We start from the raw sequence: 21829 nt of genomic DNA, 5'->3' as shown, positions 1-21829 counted from the left end.
CTGTAAGACTATGCCCGCTCCGCTAGCTCTAGCGGCTCCTTCCATAGCATGGGAAAGGAGCCGCATAGAAGTGTTTGAAATGGACTTGAGAGTGGCCATTCGAACTGAGAATACCTTCTTATCCTCGGCAGACATGGACTCTGGGGGGCGACCCAGCATATTCCTTGATAAGATCCTGCTGGAGTCGTATAATTCAGCGACCTTACGGAGAAGGTAGCTGAAGCGAACATCCATTTCCCCAGGCGGTCCATCGTCCGAGACTCCTTGTCGGGAGGGTGGACCGAGGAACTCTTCTGGGCTAGTTCCTTCTTAGTGGCAGCCGCCACCAACATGGCATCTACAGGAGCACCCTTGCTCCAAACAGTGGGGGGATCGAGGATTCTATCTGGTCTCTTAAGAATGGGCTCCACAGTGTTCGGTTCCTTCCATGCCCTGGTAGTGATCAGCGGGAGGGGACCCCCGAGAAATAGATGGGCCTGTGTCAAATGCCTCCAGAAACAGACTCATCTGAGGAAGGTTTTTGGGCAGACCACCCCCATCTAACGCATAGCATTTCCATAATGTCTCCGAAGTTGACGTCCTCGGGGGGGGGGGGGTGACCTTGGTGAACCATACGTTTGTGAGGAACCTCCTCGGGGGGGGGGGGGGGCTGTCTGAAGAGGACTCACCAACCACATCTTGTTCCTCCAAGTGAACCATCTGGGACGTAGGCGCAGGCTGTCCCTGGGGCCGGGTGATGGAAAGTAGGCCTGTCTGAGAGAAAGTGCAGGGTGGAACCGTAGAAGGAGCCAGAGGCCTCGAATCACTCGACAATACCCTCTCCACAACATCGAACGCCGAAGGAGAACTGCTCTCTCTTGGATCTGATGTGTGGATTGGAGCCGGCGCCGAAGCAAATCGGATCCGAAGGACCAGTATGCTCCGACCGAGATGGAGCTGAAGACACACACGGACACCTCTGGATCCGAAGCTTAGCTCTTGGCTCCGAGAGCTCGGATCCGAAAAGGGACCCGACAAACTCGAGGGTGCAGTCTGAGCCGAAGTAGGAGGTACTATCGGCGCCGACCCTCTCCCGGCTCCTAAGCAACTTGGATCCGAAGGCTCTGAACCCTGGAAGTGGCAAAAAAGGGGGTAGAGCTCCCCCCGGAGGGGGGGAGGCAGGAGCACTCCCATCTGCAGCTGGGCCTGGAGGAACCTACGCATCATCCGGTCCATATCTGCATCTGACAAGCTTCGGGTGGACCTAGACGAGGCCACCGAGGTGGGCCGGGAGTACCACCTCGATGACCTCAAAGGCTACCGGGTCTCCTCCTCCGGCTCTGGGGAGAAACAAGGTGAATGGAGCCGGGAAGGAGAAGGTCCGGAAGCCCTAGGAGAGGCTGCTTGTTTAGCCGGCGGAGCAAGACTCGGCCTGCTGCTTGTGATGCCTCTCTTTCTTCCTCTCCCGCCTTGCTTCCCTCTCTTCCTGGCCTAAGGTGGGAGGAGGAGTCCCGGCCAGGGGAGCAAGGGTAGGAGGCACTGCCACGGCAGATGCCATCGAGGGAGAGGAGGTCGAAGTCGAGTCCGGGGGCAGAAGTCCCGCCAGAATAAACTTCGACCTCCTGTCCTTTAGGGTCCTGGGGTTGAAGGCTGCACAAATAGTGCAGCCTGAGGAGAGGTGGTCAACCCCAAGGCAGATAACAGTGTGGCCATCCGCTGGGGATAGCTTATGACCACACTCGGTGCATTTAGAGAAAAAGGTTTTTGGGGCCTCAGACATAGTCTGACTAAAAAACACACAAGGCCCAACACACATGCCTTCACACACACTGGGAGGAAATTAAAACTAGACTAAATAAAACAATTAATTTTTAAGTAGGGAGCAACACACACACAGTAATTCTAACTATGGAGAAAAAAAGGGTAGATAAGATTTTCCTCACAAAACTACCAACTCCCATGCCTGGAACTCATTCAAAGCTGCTGATTCAACTGCAGCAAACGAGATCTGAGGTCAGAGAGGGATGGCAGGGGATTATGGGTAAGGGGGAGGAGCTTGGAGCTCGGATCTTAGCTGTTTAAAGCTGCCGGCTCGGATCCGATAACTTCATTTGTTCATCAACCTGTGGGTAACTACTTCAGATAAAGAAGTTATGTACCTACCATAATGTTCCATGTTAGTTGCCTTCTTTCTTGCTGGTTGGGGTCTGAGCAGATCCTCTGCTCAGACTCTGCCATCTTCAAAAGCTCGAGAGCTGCTTACTGGCTCGAAGCCCCCCCTATATCCCATGATGCCTGGAACTAGTTACCCAGATCTCGTTTGGCAAATCTAACTGCAGACATAATAAATTAATGCTATCCTAGAATGCATAAGGAACTCTTCTCGGTCCGCTAGGATAGGGGGATGGAGGGTGAGACGCAAGAAAGAAGGCGAGAAGACAACCAACATGGAACGTTATGGTAGGTACACAACTTCTTTATGTTAAGTTGGTCTATCTCGCCTTCATTCTTGCTGGTTGGGACAGCGTCCCTAGCACCTAAAAACCTTGGCAGCTCATCGGAAAAGACTCTTCAGAACAGTGGAACCAAAATCAGCTCTGCTCTTGGAAACCAAATCCAATTTGTAATGTGAAATGAAAGTATGTGGGTTGGCCCATGTAGCAGCAGCACAAATAGAATCCATGGGCAACCTAGCCTGAAAAGCCACCGAAGTGGCTAAAGCTCTGGTGGAGTGACCCTTTGGTTTGACCGGCAATTTTGTTTCTGAGTTATGATAGAAAACAACCACCTGGATAAGGTCACCTTGGAGACTGAAAGCCCCCGATACCTACTGCATAAAACAAACAGTTGATCTGATTTTCTAATGTCCTTGGTTCTATGTAAATAAAAGCGTAGTTGCCTGTGAACATCTAATGGATGCAACTTATACGCCGCCCTGTTGGAGTTGTTAGGGAAAGACACAGGAAGGTCTATGGACTGTTACTCTCTGAAGAGACAGACGGACGGATGGAAGGAAGGAAGGAATCGTCCTCAGAGCAACCCTATCATTGTGGAACACAAGGTATGGGGGTCGGAGAGAAAGAGCCTGTAGTTCCGAAACTCTTCTGGCTGAAGTAATAGCTACCAGAAAAAGGGTTTTCCAAGATAAGAACTTCAGTGAACAAGAAGCTGCAGGTTCAAAAGGGGGCAAAATTAGCGAAGCTAAAAATCAAATTTAGATCCCACGGAGGTGGAGGATCTCTGACTGGGGGCCTGAGCAGAGAGGTTCCTTTGAGAAAGGCTTTAGAGAGCTTATGGGACATGATATTTTCCAATAGGCCAATGTGAAAATTTGAAATTGCCGCTAACTGAACTCTAATTGTAGCGGAAGTGGACCCCGCATGTTAGAGCTCCACAAGTAATTCTAAAATGGAGTGTACGGGGGCTGAAAAGGGGTCAACACTTTTTGCCTCTGCCCAGGAAGAAAAATGTTTCCACTTACCAGCGTAAGTTTTTCTGGTCTTAGACTTGTGTGATGACACAAGGATTTCACACACAGAGGGGGAGATATCTGGGAGCCTGGCTAAGGTTGGAAGTGGAGCAGCCATGCTGTGAGCTGGAGGGAGTGCAGGGATTGGTGCAGCCCGACTGATGAATCAGAAGGTCTGGAACTAGGTCCAGAGTCCAAGGCTTTTCGAGAAGATAGCGATGCAGGAACGGAAACCATATTTGTCGAGGCCAGTAAGGGGCAATGAGGATCATTTTGCAACCCAAAGCAGTAGCCTTCTGAATTAGTTTCGGTACGAGGGGGAAAGGAAGGAATGCATAAAGAAGTCCCTGGGGCCAATCGTGGACTAGTGTCTCTTGGGGAATGTCCGGGAAGTGGAAGGACAGAGAAGAAATTGCTGCACTTGCTGTTGAAGGGAGTTGCAAAAAAGTCACAGCAAGGTTGGCCCCATCTGCGGAAGATTTGGTCCGCAATTACATGGTTCAGAGACCACTCGTGAGGCATGAGAATTGCTCTGCTCAGTCTGTCTGCTATGACGTTGGACCTCCCAGGGATGTGCGTTGCAATCAGAAACAGTTGGGAAGAGATCGCCCACTGCCAGAGTCAGAGTGCTTCTTGACATAAGGGGTAGGACCTTGTTCCGCCCTGCTTGTTTATGTACCACACTACAGACATATTGTCTGTTTGAACTGCAATGGTCCCGGTAGGAAGAGAGAGTCCTGAAGAGCCTGCAACGCCAGGAGCACGGCCCTCATCTCAAAGACATTATGTACAGATGACACTTGTGAGGTCGCCAGGTGCCTTGGACTGTTCTGCCATGCCCCCCCACCCGATCAGGGAAGCGTCCGTTGTCACTGTAGCCACTGGAGGGGGAAGAACAAAAGGTCTGCCGTGGTGCACTGATGTGGAGACCATCCACCACGCAAGATGCTTCTTGCATATCTGAGTGATCATAATCATGTAAGACATGGGAAGTTGCTGAAAAGACCATTGGGTGAAAAGAAGCCACTGGAGGATCCTCATATGAAAGCGAGCTAGAGGGACAAGTACGATCGCTGCTGCCATGAGACCTAGTGTCTGAAGGACAAACCTGGCTTGAATCCTTTTGCATGCTAGTAAAACCCTGACATGCTGACGAATCATTAACACCCTTGTCTAGTGGGAGGCTCGCTAACATGTCTTTGGTATTTAAATTTGCGCCTATAAAAGGTGACAGATTGCATTGTCAGACTTTTCGAAATTTATTGCGATACCTAACCTGGAGCAAGTGTGGATGGTGCAGTCTCTGGCTTGCAGAAGGTGATGTCTGGTGGTAGCAGTGAGGAGCCAGTCGTCGAGATATGGAAACACCTGGAATCCTTGCAGTCTCAGGTGAGCGGTAACTACTGCCATACATTTGGTAAACACCCTGGGGGTTGTGGTGAGACCAAAGGGCAGAGCTCTGAACTGATGATGGCTGGCTCCCAGCCGGAAGCAAAGGAATCTACGGGGGAGCATCTGTCCATCTTGATGTGGTAGTACACATCCTGAAGATCTATGGAGCACATCCAATTGTCCTGACCCAGAAAGGGTAAAATGGACTGAAGCATGACCATCCGGAACTTCATTCTTTATACAGACTTGTTTAGTCTGCTGAGATCCAAAATGGGTCTCTAGTCCCCAGTCTTTTTGGTACCAAAAAGAACCTTTAGTAAATTCCGAATCCTTGTTGGTCTGCTGGGACTTGCTGGATGGCCCTTTTTCTTAGCAGTTTTGAGACTTCTTGCACTGCTTGGTCCCCAACATTGGGTGGAACATCTGGAAGGGACTTTACCTTAAGGGGGTGTGAACAAAAGGAATTCTGTAGCCTCTGGAGAGGACGGACTGTAATTTGTCTTGAGAGTTAAGCCAGGCTCTTGGGTCCCTCTAAAGACGGGTAAAGTGGCACAGGTAATTCAGGGACCGCATGGAAAAGGTCACTGAAGAGAACATCTGCTTCCCATATCTGTCCATCATCCTGGACTCCTTGTTAGGGGGATGGACAGATGAAGTTTCAGCCAACTCCTTTGTGGCCGCTGCTACCACCATGGCATCAACGGGGACACCCATGGTCAAGAACTGTTTATCCTGCAGGGCAGTAATAAACATGGCAGGTCTTCTAGGGGGTGGTTCACTGGGTCTGGAGCCGTCCACACCTTTCAAGCCACCACAGACATCAGTGGGTCGAAAGGCGGAGACACCCAAGAGGTGGAAGGTCGGGATCCAAACGCATCCAGTAAAACAGACTCATCCTCGGAAGGGCTTAGTATAGTCCAGTTTCCCCAGCATCTCAAGGATGTCCGAGAAGGAGACATCTTCAGAGGGGGATCTTGGGGACCCTTCAGACTCCTCTAAGGTCGGTATCAGACGTGACAGACTCGGGGGGAGTAAACATGCTTTCTCTTGCATTTTCTCTTGCGAGGTGGCTCCTCAAAGATCAGGGGAGGCCTCGGAAGAGGATACACCCAAAGAGGTGTTCTGGTGCGTTGGATCCCCACGCTTGGGGTGTGGAAGAGGGGCAGAGGCTGATGCAGGCACCCTAGGGGGGAGCCGATGGGGGTAGATCGTGGGACTGACTCAGGGGCCAGTACGCTTATCACCTCGAAGGCGTCCCTGCCCAGGCGCAGAGAAGGCTCAGGCTCCGAAGAACCCAGAAGCCCTCCCCGCTCAGGCTCCGAAGAACACAGAAGCCCTCCCCGCACAGAGGGAGACTGCTCAGAGGCAGATGTGGGAGCAGTACGAATGAAAATCTTTAGGAGGTATTTGCTTTCCACAAAAAATGCAATTATTTACTTTTACGGACATCGGTTTAGAGCAAGAAAAAAAAAAAAAAAAAAAAACAAGTTTCCCCAACGGGGTACTCATCTTTTAGTTGAAGACTTTGGTTCTGAAACTCGAAAACGAAAATTTCAGGAGTCGGCCGACCAGCACTTGTGAACTGCTTCTGCTTCGGGCACCGCACGGCAAGAAAGACTGATGTAATGACATCGGCTGCATGTTTTATACCCCTGACAACCTGACATCACAGAAGAGGAGACCGCAACCAACGCAGGACCCACGACTTTGTTAATCAGGCTGACTGAGGGCTACCAGCAAGCAGATAACCCAAATGTAATGACTGCAACAGTGAAACAAAAAAAAAATCACCAAACTGAATTAAGAGTCCTGAGGAATTTCATCATTCTATCCACATTAGTGGAGAACAGTCTTCTGGTATACCTAAAGGAAGAAAATGCAGAAGGTGGACTTTATGCCTTTCATACGAGTGTCTCATTAAGAAAAGGAGAATGCAGTCTAGGAAGACTTGCTCTGGAATTAACCTCTGCTCTCACTGAGGAATTGTGGAATGTACAGCAGTTGGATCCAGGATTCTGTCCGATTGGAGGGCTTGGGAAGTTTAGTTTCCTTCTTTGCCCCTCTCCATGGTCTTGTCACACTTGTCCCCCCTATGCTTGTTAGAGGGCTTCTTCCTGAATGGGGATGCTCCAGAAGTAGAAGGAGCAGATTTAGCAGATTCTTCTGGGGGGGGGGTTCAGACGCTTTAGAACTAGCTTGTTTCAGTCCTCAAGTGTACCATGTGCAAAAACCATGAAAACAGAGCATTCTAGCAAACAAGAAGCTCCTAAAACAAAACACATTTAGAATGTGATTTCAAATTAGGCATAAATTTTGAACCTAATTGGTTTATCAGACAAAGAATTCAGCCACGTGAGACAATAAGAAACCAAAAATAGAAAAGCAACCAGAGTGGTACAGCAGAACACCCTGATGACAGAAGGGTACCAGAGTAAAAACTAGACAACAGTGTTAATTACAAGAAAATACCGACAAACAAGGACAAGTACGTGCTTAAGGTGTGAGAGACCTAGGAGAAAGCAGTAGTCTTTACATTTTTGTCTTTTTTTGGGGGGTAAAGGAAGAAAGGAGGAATACATAAACACAGAAACCAAAGACCATAAATTTATTATCTAATGTACTAAAAGATCAATAAACCAAGCAAAGCTGGAGTAAATGTGTAGCACCTGGCTGAAAGAGCCAGTCAGTGACCCATTGTCTGTTCTCAGAGTGGTAAATGAGATCTTGAGTAATGCTGGGGATATGAGGGGGATTAGGGGTAAAGGGAAGCAGCCCAAGCTACAGATCTTAGATCCAAGTGTCCAAAGTCAGATCAGAGACTGACAGAAAATACATCATACTAATTTGTCACAAAAATGTGAAAAACTGAAGTAAAAGTTCATTTTGGTAAAGAAAACAACTTTCACATACCACACAGTGTCTGGAGAGCCGCATCCACTACTTTAAGATATATAGCCTCTCTTGTTGACAATTCCATATGGTTTAATCATCAGATCTCCACAGTAGTTCATAAGGCTTTCTACATCTAACTCATCTAATTCTGAAAAGCATCTCATCTAAATCCAATGGAACCTCATTTACCCTTTTACTCACATCTTGTTGACCCATTATTAAATAAACATGGCAAAAGGCACATTATACGCAAGACATATCAGTCACTTTAATAGACCTTGGAGCATCCGAAGTAAAGATCAGTGGCCTCAAAAAATCTTAGCTATCAGGATAGACCGGTAGTCCTTTCTCTGTACTCAGTATCTTCAGGACTAACGTGGAGATTGGCGTCTGTCTTTTTAAGCTATAAACGATCCAGATTCTTTGACTTCCTATTTCTTGGCAGGGCAAAGTGCACCTCAACCACCCAGTTAGAAAAACTAATCCTTCGTTAGATACGACATTTCAATACGAATCTGTCTCACCAGTGTATCTTCCACTTAAAGAACAAAACTTCCACTGCATGCCAAGCAGAGTAGCACACTTGCCACCTTTAAGAGAAGCCTAGATAATTGGATGGGGAGCCTCAAATGATCCCTCCCAGTCTCTCATCTTGCCCTCTTTACTTAATATTACTTTTTGGCTAGGCTTGTAATGCTCTGCTGGCTGGCTGACTGCCTAGTAACTTGCCTATGAGCTATCTCCAAGGGACAAAAAAAGCTTTTGGACTCTCAGAATCTAGCCATGCTCCAAGGAACAACGTCTTCTGCCTGTGCAACAACTGGGATTTAGGAAGGCTCAGAGAGGGTTTCAGAATCTTGAGGCATGAAAGGGTTAACTGCAGGGATTCCTGAACCATTAAAGCTGAAAACTCAGGCATTCAGTTCTGGTACATTTAAATGCAAGTCCCTTTGCTTCTGTAAATAGCAATTACTTAAGTTGGACTTTTACTGAAAACAGGATCATTCAGATTCAGACCAAATGTATTGCCTGCCAACTGTGGCAATGGGTATGTGGAGGTTGGAATCCTTCAGATACAATGTTACCATAATGGTTTGGGGAAGGAGAGGCAGGCTGTAAAACTGGTGGCACCTCCCTGCAAATATCTGTGTTTGGGGACTTCTCAAAAGTAAACCTTCAGTTACTTGAGGATCTACATAAATTCGGCTGTAATCCTGCTCTGAAGGATTCCAATATTAAAGCTTATGCGTCTAAGCAGAGTCAGCCTATCAGCACCAACTTTAATGAAAAATGTAAAATAAACCCCCGATGGTGGAAAACCCATATACCAAACTTGAGAGAAATAAATTGCTCAGTGCTTAAGGGAGCTCATTCTATCCACATTATGACCACAGAAACTTGTAAAAACTTTATTACCACAACATTCAGACAGAAATTAAGAAAAGTGTAGCCACACATTTTAACATAACGACTCTCTCAAGTTTGCTATAGGAAACATGTACTCCAGACAGCAGGCAATGACTCATAAAAGGAGGTGTGGATTCCTTTGCAACAGTCCTTAGATCCACCACCGGTAGTGCACAGAATGCCATTCCGATAGCCACAGAAAGTTTACCACCTTCGGTGATCCACAATGTACCCATTCTACCAACCTTAAGAATACACTTAAGCAATGTAATGGAGAGCTTAAGAGAACCATTAAGAAAACCAAAGCTGAGAATGACCTTAGTCAGTAAAACCAAAAAGGACAAATCTTTAACAGTCCCAAAGTTAATAACCAACACTCAATGTTCAGTACTATTATTGCCCACTCTGAACCAAAGGAAACATTCAATACCTTGGCTGACAAAAATTTTAGTCCATTCAAAGTTAGTCGTTTCACAGATTCTACAGCTTCAGCTATAGAATCCCTTTAATACCACTATATTTCAAATCTGTCATTACGATCCAATCACCAAAAGCTTTTGTCCACAACCTGATCAAGTCTGCTGGGCATTGTCTGTACTTGCAATATGTTGCTAAGGCACATAACTGGTTACCTATATCCATTAGGTCAACATCCTCCTTCCAATCCTTACTACCAGTCTGAAAGCCTTACTAGCCAAAACCGGTTTTTGTTCTTGCCCAACCCCAGGATAAAACTACATCTCTAAATATGAACACGTACCGCTTCATACCTTGCAGCTCTTTAATCTTCCACTTCTCTACTCACGTCTTAACTTCAATAAATTTCTCCTCTCCCTGGATTCTTTTCCCCTTCACTTCACATTGCAATTATACAAAACTTACCTTTAATTTCTGTAAACATTAATGTTGAAGTTGTAAAAAAAAAAAAAAAAAAAAAAAAAAAAAATTGTAACTAATACTGTCATATGTCTAATTTAGTATAATTATTTAAAGATTGTAGATGTTTTCTATTCTTCTCGAAATTAATACATTTCTTGTCCTCGTTTTTGAAATACCTTGGAGCTTTTTCTCCCTGGGCCTCCACTAAAAACTGGGTACTTACCCAGTTAGACTTTCCTGGTAAATCAGAGAAGAAAAAAAAAAATTCAATAAATCAAAGCCTAGCTAACCTGGGAAGGAGGAGGGTATGGATCCAGAAGCCCAGGAAGAATGGTTCTAGCAAACTTGTCCTGATCTAGAGAAGGAATACAGTTTGTAATGCTTTGTAAAAAGAGGTGTATAGAGGAAGTTACATGGTCCACTGGAGGCAACAAGGCAGTTACCGACTGTTGGCCAGGTTACTCCCACTAGGCTAGCAGCCTCTTCAGGGGAGACCTGAAGTAAGTGATACCACAGTGCCTTAACACTGCCTGTAACTGGCTTAGCATGGTACATACAAACAATAGGCAATAGCAAATGACAGCCATCTGTACTAATATAAATTTGACACAGGTTGTCCTTTTAATCCCATCATAAGAAATAAAATTACCGATAGAAAAAGAACTTTGATCGGTCAAAACAGCACATGGACTGCCTATAAATATACCCAGTATGTAGAATCCTCTCGCTTTCTCAGGTTCTGTGGGGTAGGAACACCAGAAGACTGACGGTCTTATTCAAAGTAAACTTTGAAGCAACTTTTGGCTTGAATGGAGGGATTTGCTCTTAACACTCTCTAATGGAAGGCCAGATAAGGTTCACCCATCATGAAAGTCTGCAACTTGTACATCTTGCAGATGTCGGAGCAATGAACAGAACAGTTTTTCATATAACGAACCTTAAAACTGCTTGGCATGCAGGTTCAAATGTAATTAACTTTACCAGGAAAGAGAAACCAGTCCGTGCGGTTCTCAGGTACAGCACTACTTTCTGAAACTGTTATGGTAAAAAAAACATTGAAGAAAATAGAGGATCCATGGATAGACAGGATGAGAGAAACAAGGTGTAATAGAAGTACAAAAAGGCCAGAGGGTAGTAACCCTAATACTTTAGCAGCAGTGGTACATAATCCCAAGGGTCCACATTATTGATTAGGCACCGACTAGTAAATTTCTTCCTCATACCAATACAAGCAGCTGGATCAACTGCCTCCTTTAGTATCGGATGCATATCCTCTGAGCAGGTGCCTACAAGGTATCAGAAGTGAATCATCCAGGCACAGGCTTGATGTTTTATCAGACTGGTGTATCAACCCCAACCCCAACCCCAACCCCCCCCCCCCCCGAGAGGTGTTCAGATTGTGAGAAAGCTTGCGGCAATTTCCCTTGACCAAGTCCATAAAATGTGAGAACCAAACTGCCTTCACCAAAACGGAGACATCACAAGTATTTAGAGGGTCCTTTTAAACCTCCAGAATTATCCTGGATATAAACGGAAATAGTGAAATGCATAAAGAGAACTCTCATCTAAGGGAATGAAAAAAAAAAATCTTGTCTGCTTTGAAAGAAGGCAAGCAAATCTATCAAGGCATTCCCCACAACATGACAATTTCTCAAAGACCACATCACCCAATTACCATTCATGAGAGTCAGTCCTGGTCCTACTCAGCCTCTCTGTCACTATGCTTTGATGAAATGCAAGACACCTGGTTGGTTAAAAAGTGCTGAAGAGCCAACTCCCAACATTTACAACCAGCCTGCCTAAAAAGGTACAAGCTAGTGTTCCCAAACTAATAGATGTACCACACCATAGAGGTACTGACTGTATAAACTCCTAGAACTTATCCAGATTAGATAACAGATTAAAAGCATAGATCACAGCCCAAAACTCAAATGTCTGTGCTTTCGTCTGTTTGCAGAAACCACAGGCCATGCACTTAACCTTCAACACAATCTGCAACTGCAAACTCTTTTTGCTTGGTGGGCAATTTCTTTGGAAGTGTGAAGAGGAAAAGGGGAAAGCTGTCTTTGGATGACTTGCCAAAATAGTGTTTTCTCAGATACAGAATAGTGTAATGAATAAAGCTCATTTTATTTTATTTACAGGAATCTGAAATTAGACAATTGAAGAAAAGTATGAACCACCTAGAGGTCTCCTCTCCCAGACACATCATGCAGTATTCCCCGAGAAAATGGGTGTCCCCCCTAGAAAATGGGGTATCTTATGCCCATAACAGACACTGGAATATCCAAAGAGGATGTGAGGTCTACACTAGACAAATCCAGAAAAAGAGTGTGTTCCAAGGAACTACTACTGGCCACTACTGTATCACTCACCATTGGCAGAGATGGAAGACCAAGCCCAAGTAATCAGCAAAGGCCTGCTGGAAAGTTGTTTTCCCCTTTCTACAAAACAGAGAACCCAGGACCAGCAGGACTGGGATGAGTACCCATGCTCTGAATGAGAAGGATGCTTCAGATCCAGCTAAAGGCACTCTAACCAGTCAGAAGGTAAATTGTTAAAACAGTTTGCAAAAATAGCACACTTCCACTTCACATATACAAATCATGCCCCAAAAAACACTAATTCATAAGCAGTACACAATAGTCCTGTCAGAAATTTCTTTAAAATTACAGAATATGCTGGCAGGTAGGTTGACCGAGTGAAAACAAGAGCTACTTTCCCAGTGTGTTCCCTGCTCAAATAAACGCACAACTTTTTTTTTTAAATTAAAAGTTTACACAAGCAGATTTACCACAAAATAAACCTCAAAATTAATTGGCCAAAGCTAAAAAGATGAAACTTCCGATACTGAAAAAATTCTAGGTTTTCTTAACGGGCTACAACTGGATAAAAACACTGGCAGGAGTGTTGGAAGCAATAACAGTACACTGGAATGAAATTATATTCTCTGGCTACACCCATGATGGGAACAATGATTGGACAGGTGCTCCCAGTCCAGCTATGATGCATGCTATTGCTGCTAACATGCCCTAAAATTTATAGAAACCTGTTAAGTTATCTTCAGTTTGGTGCAGTTAACCACTAAAATTGCTTGAATTGTGCCAGCACCCTCTAGGGTATCCAAGCCTCTGGCAGATCTTAAGGTGGCACAGTGGTCACTGTTGCCGACTCAACTTTTGTTTCTATACTCATAATGGGGTATCTATGGGGATTTAGCATGTCCATGTCAGTTTTTGCCTGATGCCCATTTGTTCCCACAAAGACACACTATTAGGTAAAGTAATAGTTCTTTAAAAAATGCATGTAGGTGTTCATCTCGAGTCCAAGATGGACCACTGTAAATGCAACATTATTTCTGCCTTATATCTTCTGCTTGCCAGGATAAATGTTTCTGCTCACCAGCAACTCTTAATTAGGATAAACAGCATATCAGAAAATAAAATTTTAAGAGGAAATCCCAGAAGGCCTTCTCAGATGCACGCAGTTCTTTACTTACCTCCCTGTGGACATGTGTGATTGCTGTTGCTAATTCCAGTCCATCAAGTAAATTGTTGCCATCATAATCGTGCATCTTGAAGTAATGAAGCTGGAGTTCTTGGGGTGACATTTCAGATTCAGGTTTTTCAATAACACCTTCCAAGTGTTCCATAATGTGACTGAAAAAGAGAGAGAGAAATGCATAAAAAAAAAAAAAAAAAACACCCCACTTAAGAAAGGTGTCAGAACTTGGTCAAGTAAAACTTTTCTGAAAGTTCAAGAAGTGTTATCATTGAATCCACCCCCTCCTTGACAAGAGTGTTTCCCCTGTCCTGAAGTGCCACTGATAGGCAAAGTAGTGCAAAGCTCCAGAGTACAACCTCTACACCAGTGCACGTGGTGTCAACTTCTTGAAAACCATAAAATATGAATGGCAAACAGAAACTCTTCCAAACATCTTCACCAATAAATAAATTCCAGGAGGTATTTGCACAACACACCTAACACAACGACAAGATTTTTAAGACAGAGGAGAACTCTTGCCTTTTTTTTTTTTTTTTTTTTTTTTTTTACATGAATAGTGGAACTCTGTTAGATGCAAGCCAAACTGCCAGCAGGACATAACACTGCAACAAAACTGCATTGGGAGAAGACAGCACTTCTTAAAAACAACAGAAGTGATCATGGTTCTGCAACATCTTAGGAGAACAGAGCATCAAATCCCTACAGGGCATTTACTATTTAAAGACATCAACCTTCTTAAACTGCAGATAAAAAAAAAAAAAAAAAAAAAAGGGACTAAGCAGCCACCCTTAAAAGTTACCTGCCACAATAACAGAGACTTATAACTTGGCACCAGGACAACGCCCTTTGACAAAATACGGTACTCCCTATTCTTATCGCTACATTAAAAGCATTAAGAGAAGACTGACTGCACTTGAGCTGGCAAAATGCACATCAAACCATCAATTTAAGCATAAGTATGGAGGTCTGTGGTAATGGAGGATCTAAAAAACAAAACAATTCCAAGCTGTGCCCACTGCTGGCCAGTGGCAAGTGATACAGCATTACTCAAATATCCACGGCATATTAAAGTTATAATGGAGGCGCCAGGTGGCAGACTGTAGGACAATGTTTAGTGCAGGCACTTAGTCAGTCCGGGGGTGGGGAATATTTCACAAAATGCATCCATTACTCTAGTATGATGCAAATCTGCATCAAAGAGTGTGGGGCATCTTTTGTTTTCTCTCCAGACCACATCCAAGCCAGTTCCTATCTGCATATAAAGTTATTCAACGAGAAAGTACAGTTGTCTAGCCAACTTAACAGAACAGGAATGTTTGAATACATCACTATACTAGTATTCATTACAGGTGGGACGCATCAGCCATCCTGAACTTCTGGACAGTCTACAAAGCTCAGACATCATCTTCATGGTCCATATCTTAGCATGAGTGGATGTAACATTACAAGAGGACACATGGATGCACTACAATTCAGAACTTTCTTGACCCGGAAATGGGAGGCTGGAGCTATTGTTCCAAATTAAGTCCAGTCATAGAGAAAATGAGTACACAGACAAAAGAAAAGAATATCCCCCTCATTACGGGGAGGGAGGGTACTGCAACAGTGATCTACTGTTATATTACTTAACCATTCAACTGTACTAGGTTTTTCATAAGAACATAGATGCAATATTCACTATAGATGGGATGACCGCTAAAGCTCAAGAAGTGTGTGGATGGAGCCAATTTACAGTCCAGAATGTCCTGTAGAACAGCCAAGTAAAACCAGTCTGGGAAAAAGCAACCAGTCTAAATGTTTGGTGAATAGAGGACTAGGTAGTAACTTCCAAAAATAGAAAACTCCACATCTTTCCAAAACCACCCACAGGTGGCAACTACCCTAACAGGATGGCAAAAATCTTGAGTGCCATGGTTGGAACAGCAAAACAAAGGAAAAGCTATCTTATCTATAGCCATTTAATAAATGACACTCTTTTCCTATTCATAGTAATATACTGAGATAAAGAATCTTTGGATGATATCAGTCTATGGCCAGCCACACACTGAAGATTTTTCTCCCCCTTAAACAGCTGGTCGCAGGTTCAAAGACAGGTCAAGTAAATTTTTCTACACAAAATTCAAACACCAGGTCAGAGTTGCCTTTTTTTGGTGGTCTAATATGGAAAACTCCTTTAGGAGCTGCTCAGCTTAAAACGAGGCCAAGAGGGAAGCCAGTGACAAAACAGGCTGATAGTAAAGGTGAACATTTTAGTCCAAGTGCAGACTAGGCCATAACCAAGCAATATGTATACAGGTACTGAAGAATCAGGTACATTCAGCTCTGAGGAAATGTAGGTTGCCTAAAAGAATAAGTTATGATGAAATGCTATGTCCCAGGCAAATTACCAGCCAGTCTGCCAAGGCAGGGTAATGGTGCTCTGCCCTGTTTACTTATCACATTGCAGTGGCTTTGTCAGCCACCAGTAGAGTACCACAAGACCACAGTGAATGTACAGCTTTCAGATAATTTGTGGCATCATCTCTTTCAGGTTGATGCGTTTGTACTCATACGAGCTCATGCTCAGGTAAGCAAAGAGTGTGGGAAGAAATAGCCAGGGAATTGTTATGGTAGGCTTGTATAGGCCCTAGTGGTCACAGAGAGCTGGAAGAAGTGGAGGTCTCATATGTTGGACAGTACTTAGCCCATCAGATGATTATTCTTTTTAAAGTTGACAGCTGGTATTGGAAGAGGCAGTGTTGAGCCCAAACAGATTTGTGGAACCACTGGCTTCTTCTCAAGTGAAATCTGTCGTGAAAAATATTCAGACTGGAAAAAGCCATAAAACCTAGAGCTATTTGAAGTTTGTGTGCAATGCACAATTTTTGTACAGAAAGAAAGGTTTTTTTTTTTTTTGGGGGGGGGGGGGATGCAGTCATCAGTCCAACACTCCAGGAAAACTGGTGAGATGACAGCTGGGATGACAAGGGTCAGAATGAATCCAAGGTGGTAGAAAAGATTCAACAGGAGCCCTACAGCCACTGAATATTTGCCTGATCTCTGCCTCACCAGTCAGGAATCATCCAGATAAGGAAAAAATGTATATACCTTGAAGATGGCAGTAATCTGCTAATGGAGAAATGCATTTGGTACAGACTCTGATCAGCAGATAGGAAAAGTAAGCAGATAATGCAATCACAAAAAACGGAGCTTTAGAAGCCACCATGGTCCTTTTAAATGGGAATATAGAGATAAAGCTTTTTGGTTACACGAGACCTGTACAATGCTTGAGGGGTGAGAAGGAGTTGGGAAGTGAACATTTTGAATTTTGAAATCTGCATACAAGTATTTAGTCTGGCTAGACCCAGAATGGGCCCTTCAGATGCCTTCTTTCCTCTGTATTAGAAAAAGTAAAATCCTTTTCCCCATACACACTGCTGACAATGGCTCTATGACACCCTGAAACAGCAATTCTGAAGCAATTGGAGAAATGAGGTGAAGCTGATCCTTTGGGGTCAAAGGTAGTCCTGAGGGAGCAAAGAAGGATGACAATCCATTAGAGTCCTCTGCCATTTTACTTTAAACTGTATTTTTCCTCCATTTCTGCCAATTAGATTTGTAAGGTTTAAAAGGGCCATGAAATGGATCGGTAGTTCCTTTAAAACTTTGGCACTGGAGACGAGAAAAGCCATTTCATGCAAGGAGTTAATTTTCCTCTAACTGTTTTGAAAGTTGTTACCCAACAGCAAACCCTTGTCTAGCAGGGCATTTCATAATCAGGGAATTACTGTAATCCTAACAAAGCAATACTTCTCATAGCACCTAGAGGCAACACCCACAATACAATAGCCACATTTGAATGTGCTTAACTACCTGAGAGGCAGAATTACGCAAATACGTTTGTGCCCAAATTAAGATCTGCCATAATCGGTCCCATTTTATTCAGATTAGACAGTCATGTGGATTTGGCAGCTAACAGACCCAAAACCTAAGGACACTCAATTGTACACCTTTTTGCCATACCAGTTAGGAGCTCTGCTGCCCTTATGACTTGAGTGCGGGACTGGAGAAGGGAAACTCTTATAGGTTTGTCAGGCTCCACAGAATGAAAGTAGGGTCTACAGTAGGATTCTGTAAAGGAATGTATAAGCATTGAGAATGAACCTATGTTGGGGCTTCTTAGGGGCTCAGACAATGAAGCAGCTGAAAAGGCATCTTCTGGTAGCCACAGAACTGGAGGAATATAGCAACAAACTCAGAGAACCCTGTATATTTAAAAGCTCATAGCAACCTTTAAAAAGGAGGATAGGGAGAGGACTTCTGGTGAGTGGACCAAGGAATCAGAGTTATTAGGAACCCTTTTAAGAGCAGCCACCAACACCAGTGTATTACATGTTTGGATTCTTTGACCAGAAAACTCCATTCTCTAGAAGTAATGGCAAAGTACATGTGTGTATACTGCACTCACTGTAACAGTAGATGTTTGAATTCCTCATTACTGCAGTAGTCTACGACTATTTGGGTTTTATCCTGCCCAGGGTATAACCGGCCAATTTTCAGAACAATTTGGATATCACCCAAACCTAAACGACTGCTATTTGGCTAGCCATATGGAGGAAATCAGCAGTCAGACTGTAGACAGCTTTACGACTTCCTTGGCCAAACAAGAAAAAGCTTACTCCAAGACCATTATAATTTTTATCCCAACAACTAACCCTTTACAGTAAAAGGTGGATGTGGCTACTGCGGCAAACCTCTACGGTTATGGTAAGGGCAACTCATTCTCACAGTTACAGTAGCCTTCGACTATTTGGGTTGATTACCAAAGCTTATCCAACCCAGGAGGAGGATAAGGGCCCAGGAGCTCCTAAAGAATGGTCCTAGCAAAGCCAGTTCTGGGCCAGGAAAAGGAATCAAATACAGAGGAACCATGTAAGTTGCCTCTAGAATCCACCCTTTTAAAAGCTGATAAATGCCACCTGCCAAAGGAGTAGAGAGATGATATAGGACAGTAATTCGCATAAAATGTTTGAGAACCAGGTTTAATAATCTTGATAGTGCCTTAGTTATAAGTTGCCAACTAGAAAATCTTCTCCACTGGTTAAACGCAAACATTTCAAGTAGCAGGATTGCGTGCCTCATTTAGTACACATCCTCATGAAAAAGGCATTAGAATTGAATCATCGCACGTTAGTTGAAGTCATTTGAAGCTGGGGTATACCCAACTGTTCTGTGCGAGTACATCGTCTGAGAAATTTTATAGGGTGGAATACACACACGCACGCACACTCTACAGGAATGGAAATGCATCAGTTTTCCAGACCTGCCTACAAAGAGCCCAAGTACATTGTTTAGTCTTCCATTTTGAAAGGAGGCAAAACAGATCTTGTATGTTTCCAACAACTCTATCCATTCCTGGAATATCCTTAGTAACGGAAACTAAATAAAGGGATCTGTTCTGATCCTATTATCTGCCACTACATTTTGCTCTGATGGCATGAACTATGCTTGTAACGTCATAAAATGCTATTGAGCCACCTCCCAAACCATTACAGCCAACGTACACAGGAGGCAAGACCTGGTGCCCCCCATATCACTGCATTTGTAATGGCCTTGGGCCTACAGGTAAGAGATTCTGTAGCAGAGATTACAGCCACCATCTCTGACATGTATGTGCTTGGGTCTTTTGATCTGTCACACAGGCCCCACTCCTTTACATCCACAGAAACAGCTCCGGGAGCAAAAACTAAGGCATCTTAAATGCCTCCACTAATGTAGTTTTCTTGATAAAGCCCAAGGATGAGAATGATGGGTCACTATTTTTTTAAACCACTGAATTTTCTTCCAGTATAACCTGGCAAGAGAAACCACAAGAATCAAAGAAGCCATGAACGCTATAATCTGAGATACTATCTGGCTTAAGTCTCTAGCTGGAGAAGATCAGAAAAATTTCCAGATACAAATTATCCTCTTCCTGCATTAGGAATGCCTTTGAAGAAATACATCTAGCAGGTAGTCTAGAAGCACAATGTTGTGTGACAGAGTCAAGGAGGACTTTTGAACATTTATCTGGCAGTCCATACAGATAAGGAGTGAAGAAACCAAAGAACTCTGACATCGCGCAAAAGAGACGGCAAAGATCAGCAAGTCATTAAGTAGGGAAAAATGTGAATGCCTTGCAGTCTGCAATGAGCTATCCCTACAGCTAGACATTTTATAAACACCCCAAGAACTGTAGGCAACTCAAAGGGCAACAGAGAAATAATAAATATGACAAGATACAGAATAGGAGAAATTTTCTGAAGCCTATGGCTACTGGAATGTGATAAGCATCTTTTAGGTCAAATGTACCACAAAATTCAGAAGAATGGACTACCAATAACCTCTGAAGGGTCAGCATTTTGAATTTTAACGTGTTCAACTGTTTGTTTTTTGTTTTTTTTGCCTGAAGGCTGAGGGTCAGGGTCATTACTGGTAGCATTTAACACATCCTCCAAGGCTGGCATAACAGGAGAAATGGGTGTACGAGGTAAATCCACTTGCAGCATAGAGATCATACTAGATCTCCTCAGTTTAGGAAGAATACCCACTTGTTCCCACAAGAATAAATCATTCATCCTGGAACTAGTCTTAGAAAACTGCTCTAATGGAGTTGGAGGACAAACTTTCATCTGAAGCAGAGACCTGGGCTTGAGAATCTTTAAAAAAAAAAAAAAAAAAGACCCTCTCTCTATCTATGGCAGAATCCACAGACATATAATCCTTACGAATATCTATCTATGGCAGAATCCACAGACATATAATCCTTAGGAATATACTGACAGAGTTGGTCTTTGGGTATGAATTTCTGCACACCAGGATAAAAAGCCCACAATAAGCTTATGGTTAAGGTAAGAAAATCATCCTTATGGACAGACAAAATGGATAAGCAAAGTCTAACCTTTTGCATCTTTTTCTCTAGGGACATACCTAAAGGAAGACCGACCAAGATGAGACTTCATCCCTGGCAAGAGGTCTCTTTCCACAGCTCCTCCAAGAACTACCTCCTACAGAAACTCAAGAGACTCAAAGAAGAGAGCTTTCCCATGCCCAGAGTAGACACAGAAAGCCACAGGGGACATGATAAACTCCTGGTCCAAAGTGATGGAAGGGGCTACACCAGAGGAAAGAGAGTTGACACTGCAATAATCCACTAGAAACAGAGGCATTGTCTGAGCCTATGGTAACAAGTGCTCACATGAAACACAATTCTTCACAACCCTTAAAATATTGAAATATAAAAGAATTATACAAAAACTCTGCTGTCAAAACTCAAGTCCCTCTCACAGAAAGTGCATGGGCAGAAAAGAAATGAAGGAATGTGGTCACAGCCTGTCGGGCGCTAGGATCCGCCACATAACACAAGCACTCAGGTCACTCCAAGGCAAGTACAAATATGACTCAGTCATTGTCCATGCTGGTGTGAATGACCTGAGACGTATCTCCCTGGACTACATGAAAAGAGACATAAAGGAGCTCTCTGAGCATGTAGCCCAGGCCGGTATGACCCTGACCTTGAGTAGCATCTTACCCTCACCAAGAATGATGCCACAATATGAAGACAAGATGATCAATTTCAACAATTGGCTTAAGTACTGGTGTCATTCAAAGGGGATCCAATGCCTGTCAGCTTGGGATGATATGCTCGACAAGCCACGATGCTTCGCTAGGGACGGCTTGCACCTGTCACCCCTGGGCTTTCGGATATTGGCAAAGGCTCTTGCTACCCCATAGTGCCTTTTTTAGGCAAGGCTCAAAAGACAAACCCACCTCCATAGGTATCACAAGGGATAAGAAACTAAGAGTAATGCTACTCAACGCCAGAAGTCTAAACCTCAAGATGCACGCACTCGAAACTCTCCTAAGCATGGAGAACATCGATATCTGTGCAGTAACAGAAACCTGGTTCAGGGCTCCCGAGAGCACCCCAGCACTACCAGGTTATACCTCATACCATGCTTTTCGGCCCCAAAACTTGGACCGAACCACAAAAGGAGGGGGAGTATCGATATTCAAAGATACCTACACCTCCAGGTTGGTGGCAAAGCACGAAGCATCAGAGACTATCTATGTGCAACTAACAGTGGGTAAAACTGCCTTCCAGTTTATAGCCTGCTACAGACCACCCTCCCAAACCCAGGAACCCCACTCGGCCTTCCTGAGAACACTGGAAAATATGAAGGTCTCTCCAAACACCATTATATTGGGCGACTTCAACTACCCAAACGTAGACTGGGAGCATTACTCTAGCTCCAACACCCTAGCCCAAAGGTTCCTAGAATTTATAAA

At 44.0% G+C, this 21829-nt stretch overlaps 1 protein-coding gene across 2 annotated transcripts in view; it reads right to left on the bottom strand.

The window, feature by feature from the left end:
* MCFD2 (multiple coagulation factor deficiency 2, ER cargo receptor complex subunit) overlaps positions 1–21829 on the bottom strand; it is a 134353-nt gene that overhangs the window by 73275 nt on the left and 39249 nt on the right. For both annotated transcript variants that reach the window (XM_044060236.1, XM_044060240.1), the window contains exon 3: positions 13518–13677. In XM_044060236.1, coding sequence (XP_043916171.1) covers positions 13518–13677 — 160 coding nt within the window. The remainder of the gene's footprint in view (positions 1–13517; positions 13678–21829) is intronic.

This window comes from Protopterus annectens, chromosome 1.part0 (assembly GCF_019279795.1).
Source record: "Protopterus annectens isolate FY-2018-M chromosome 1.part0, PAN1.0, whole genome shotgun sequence".
Lineage (NCBI taxonomy): Eukaryota > Metazoa > Chordata > Ceratodontiformes > Protopteridae > Protopterus > Protopterus annectens.
Note: the sequence above shows the minus strand (reverse complement) of the source record. Positions and strands in the feature narration are given on the sequence as shown.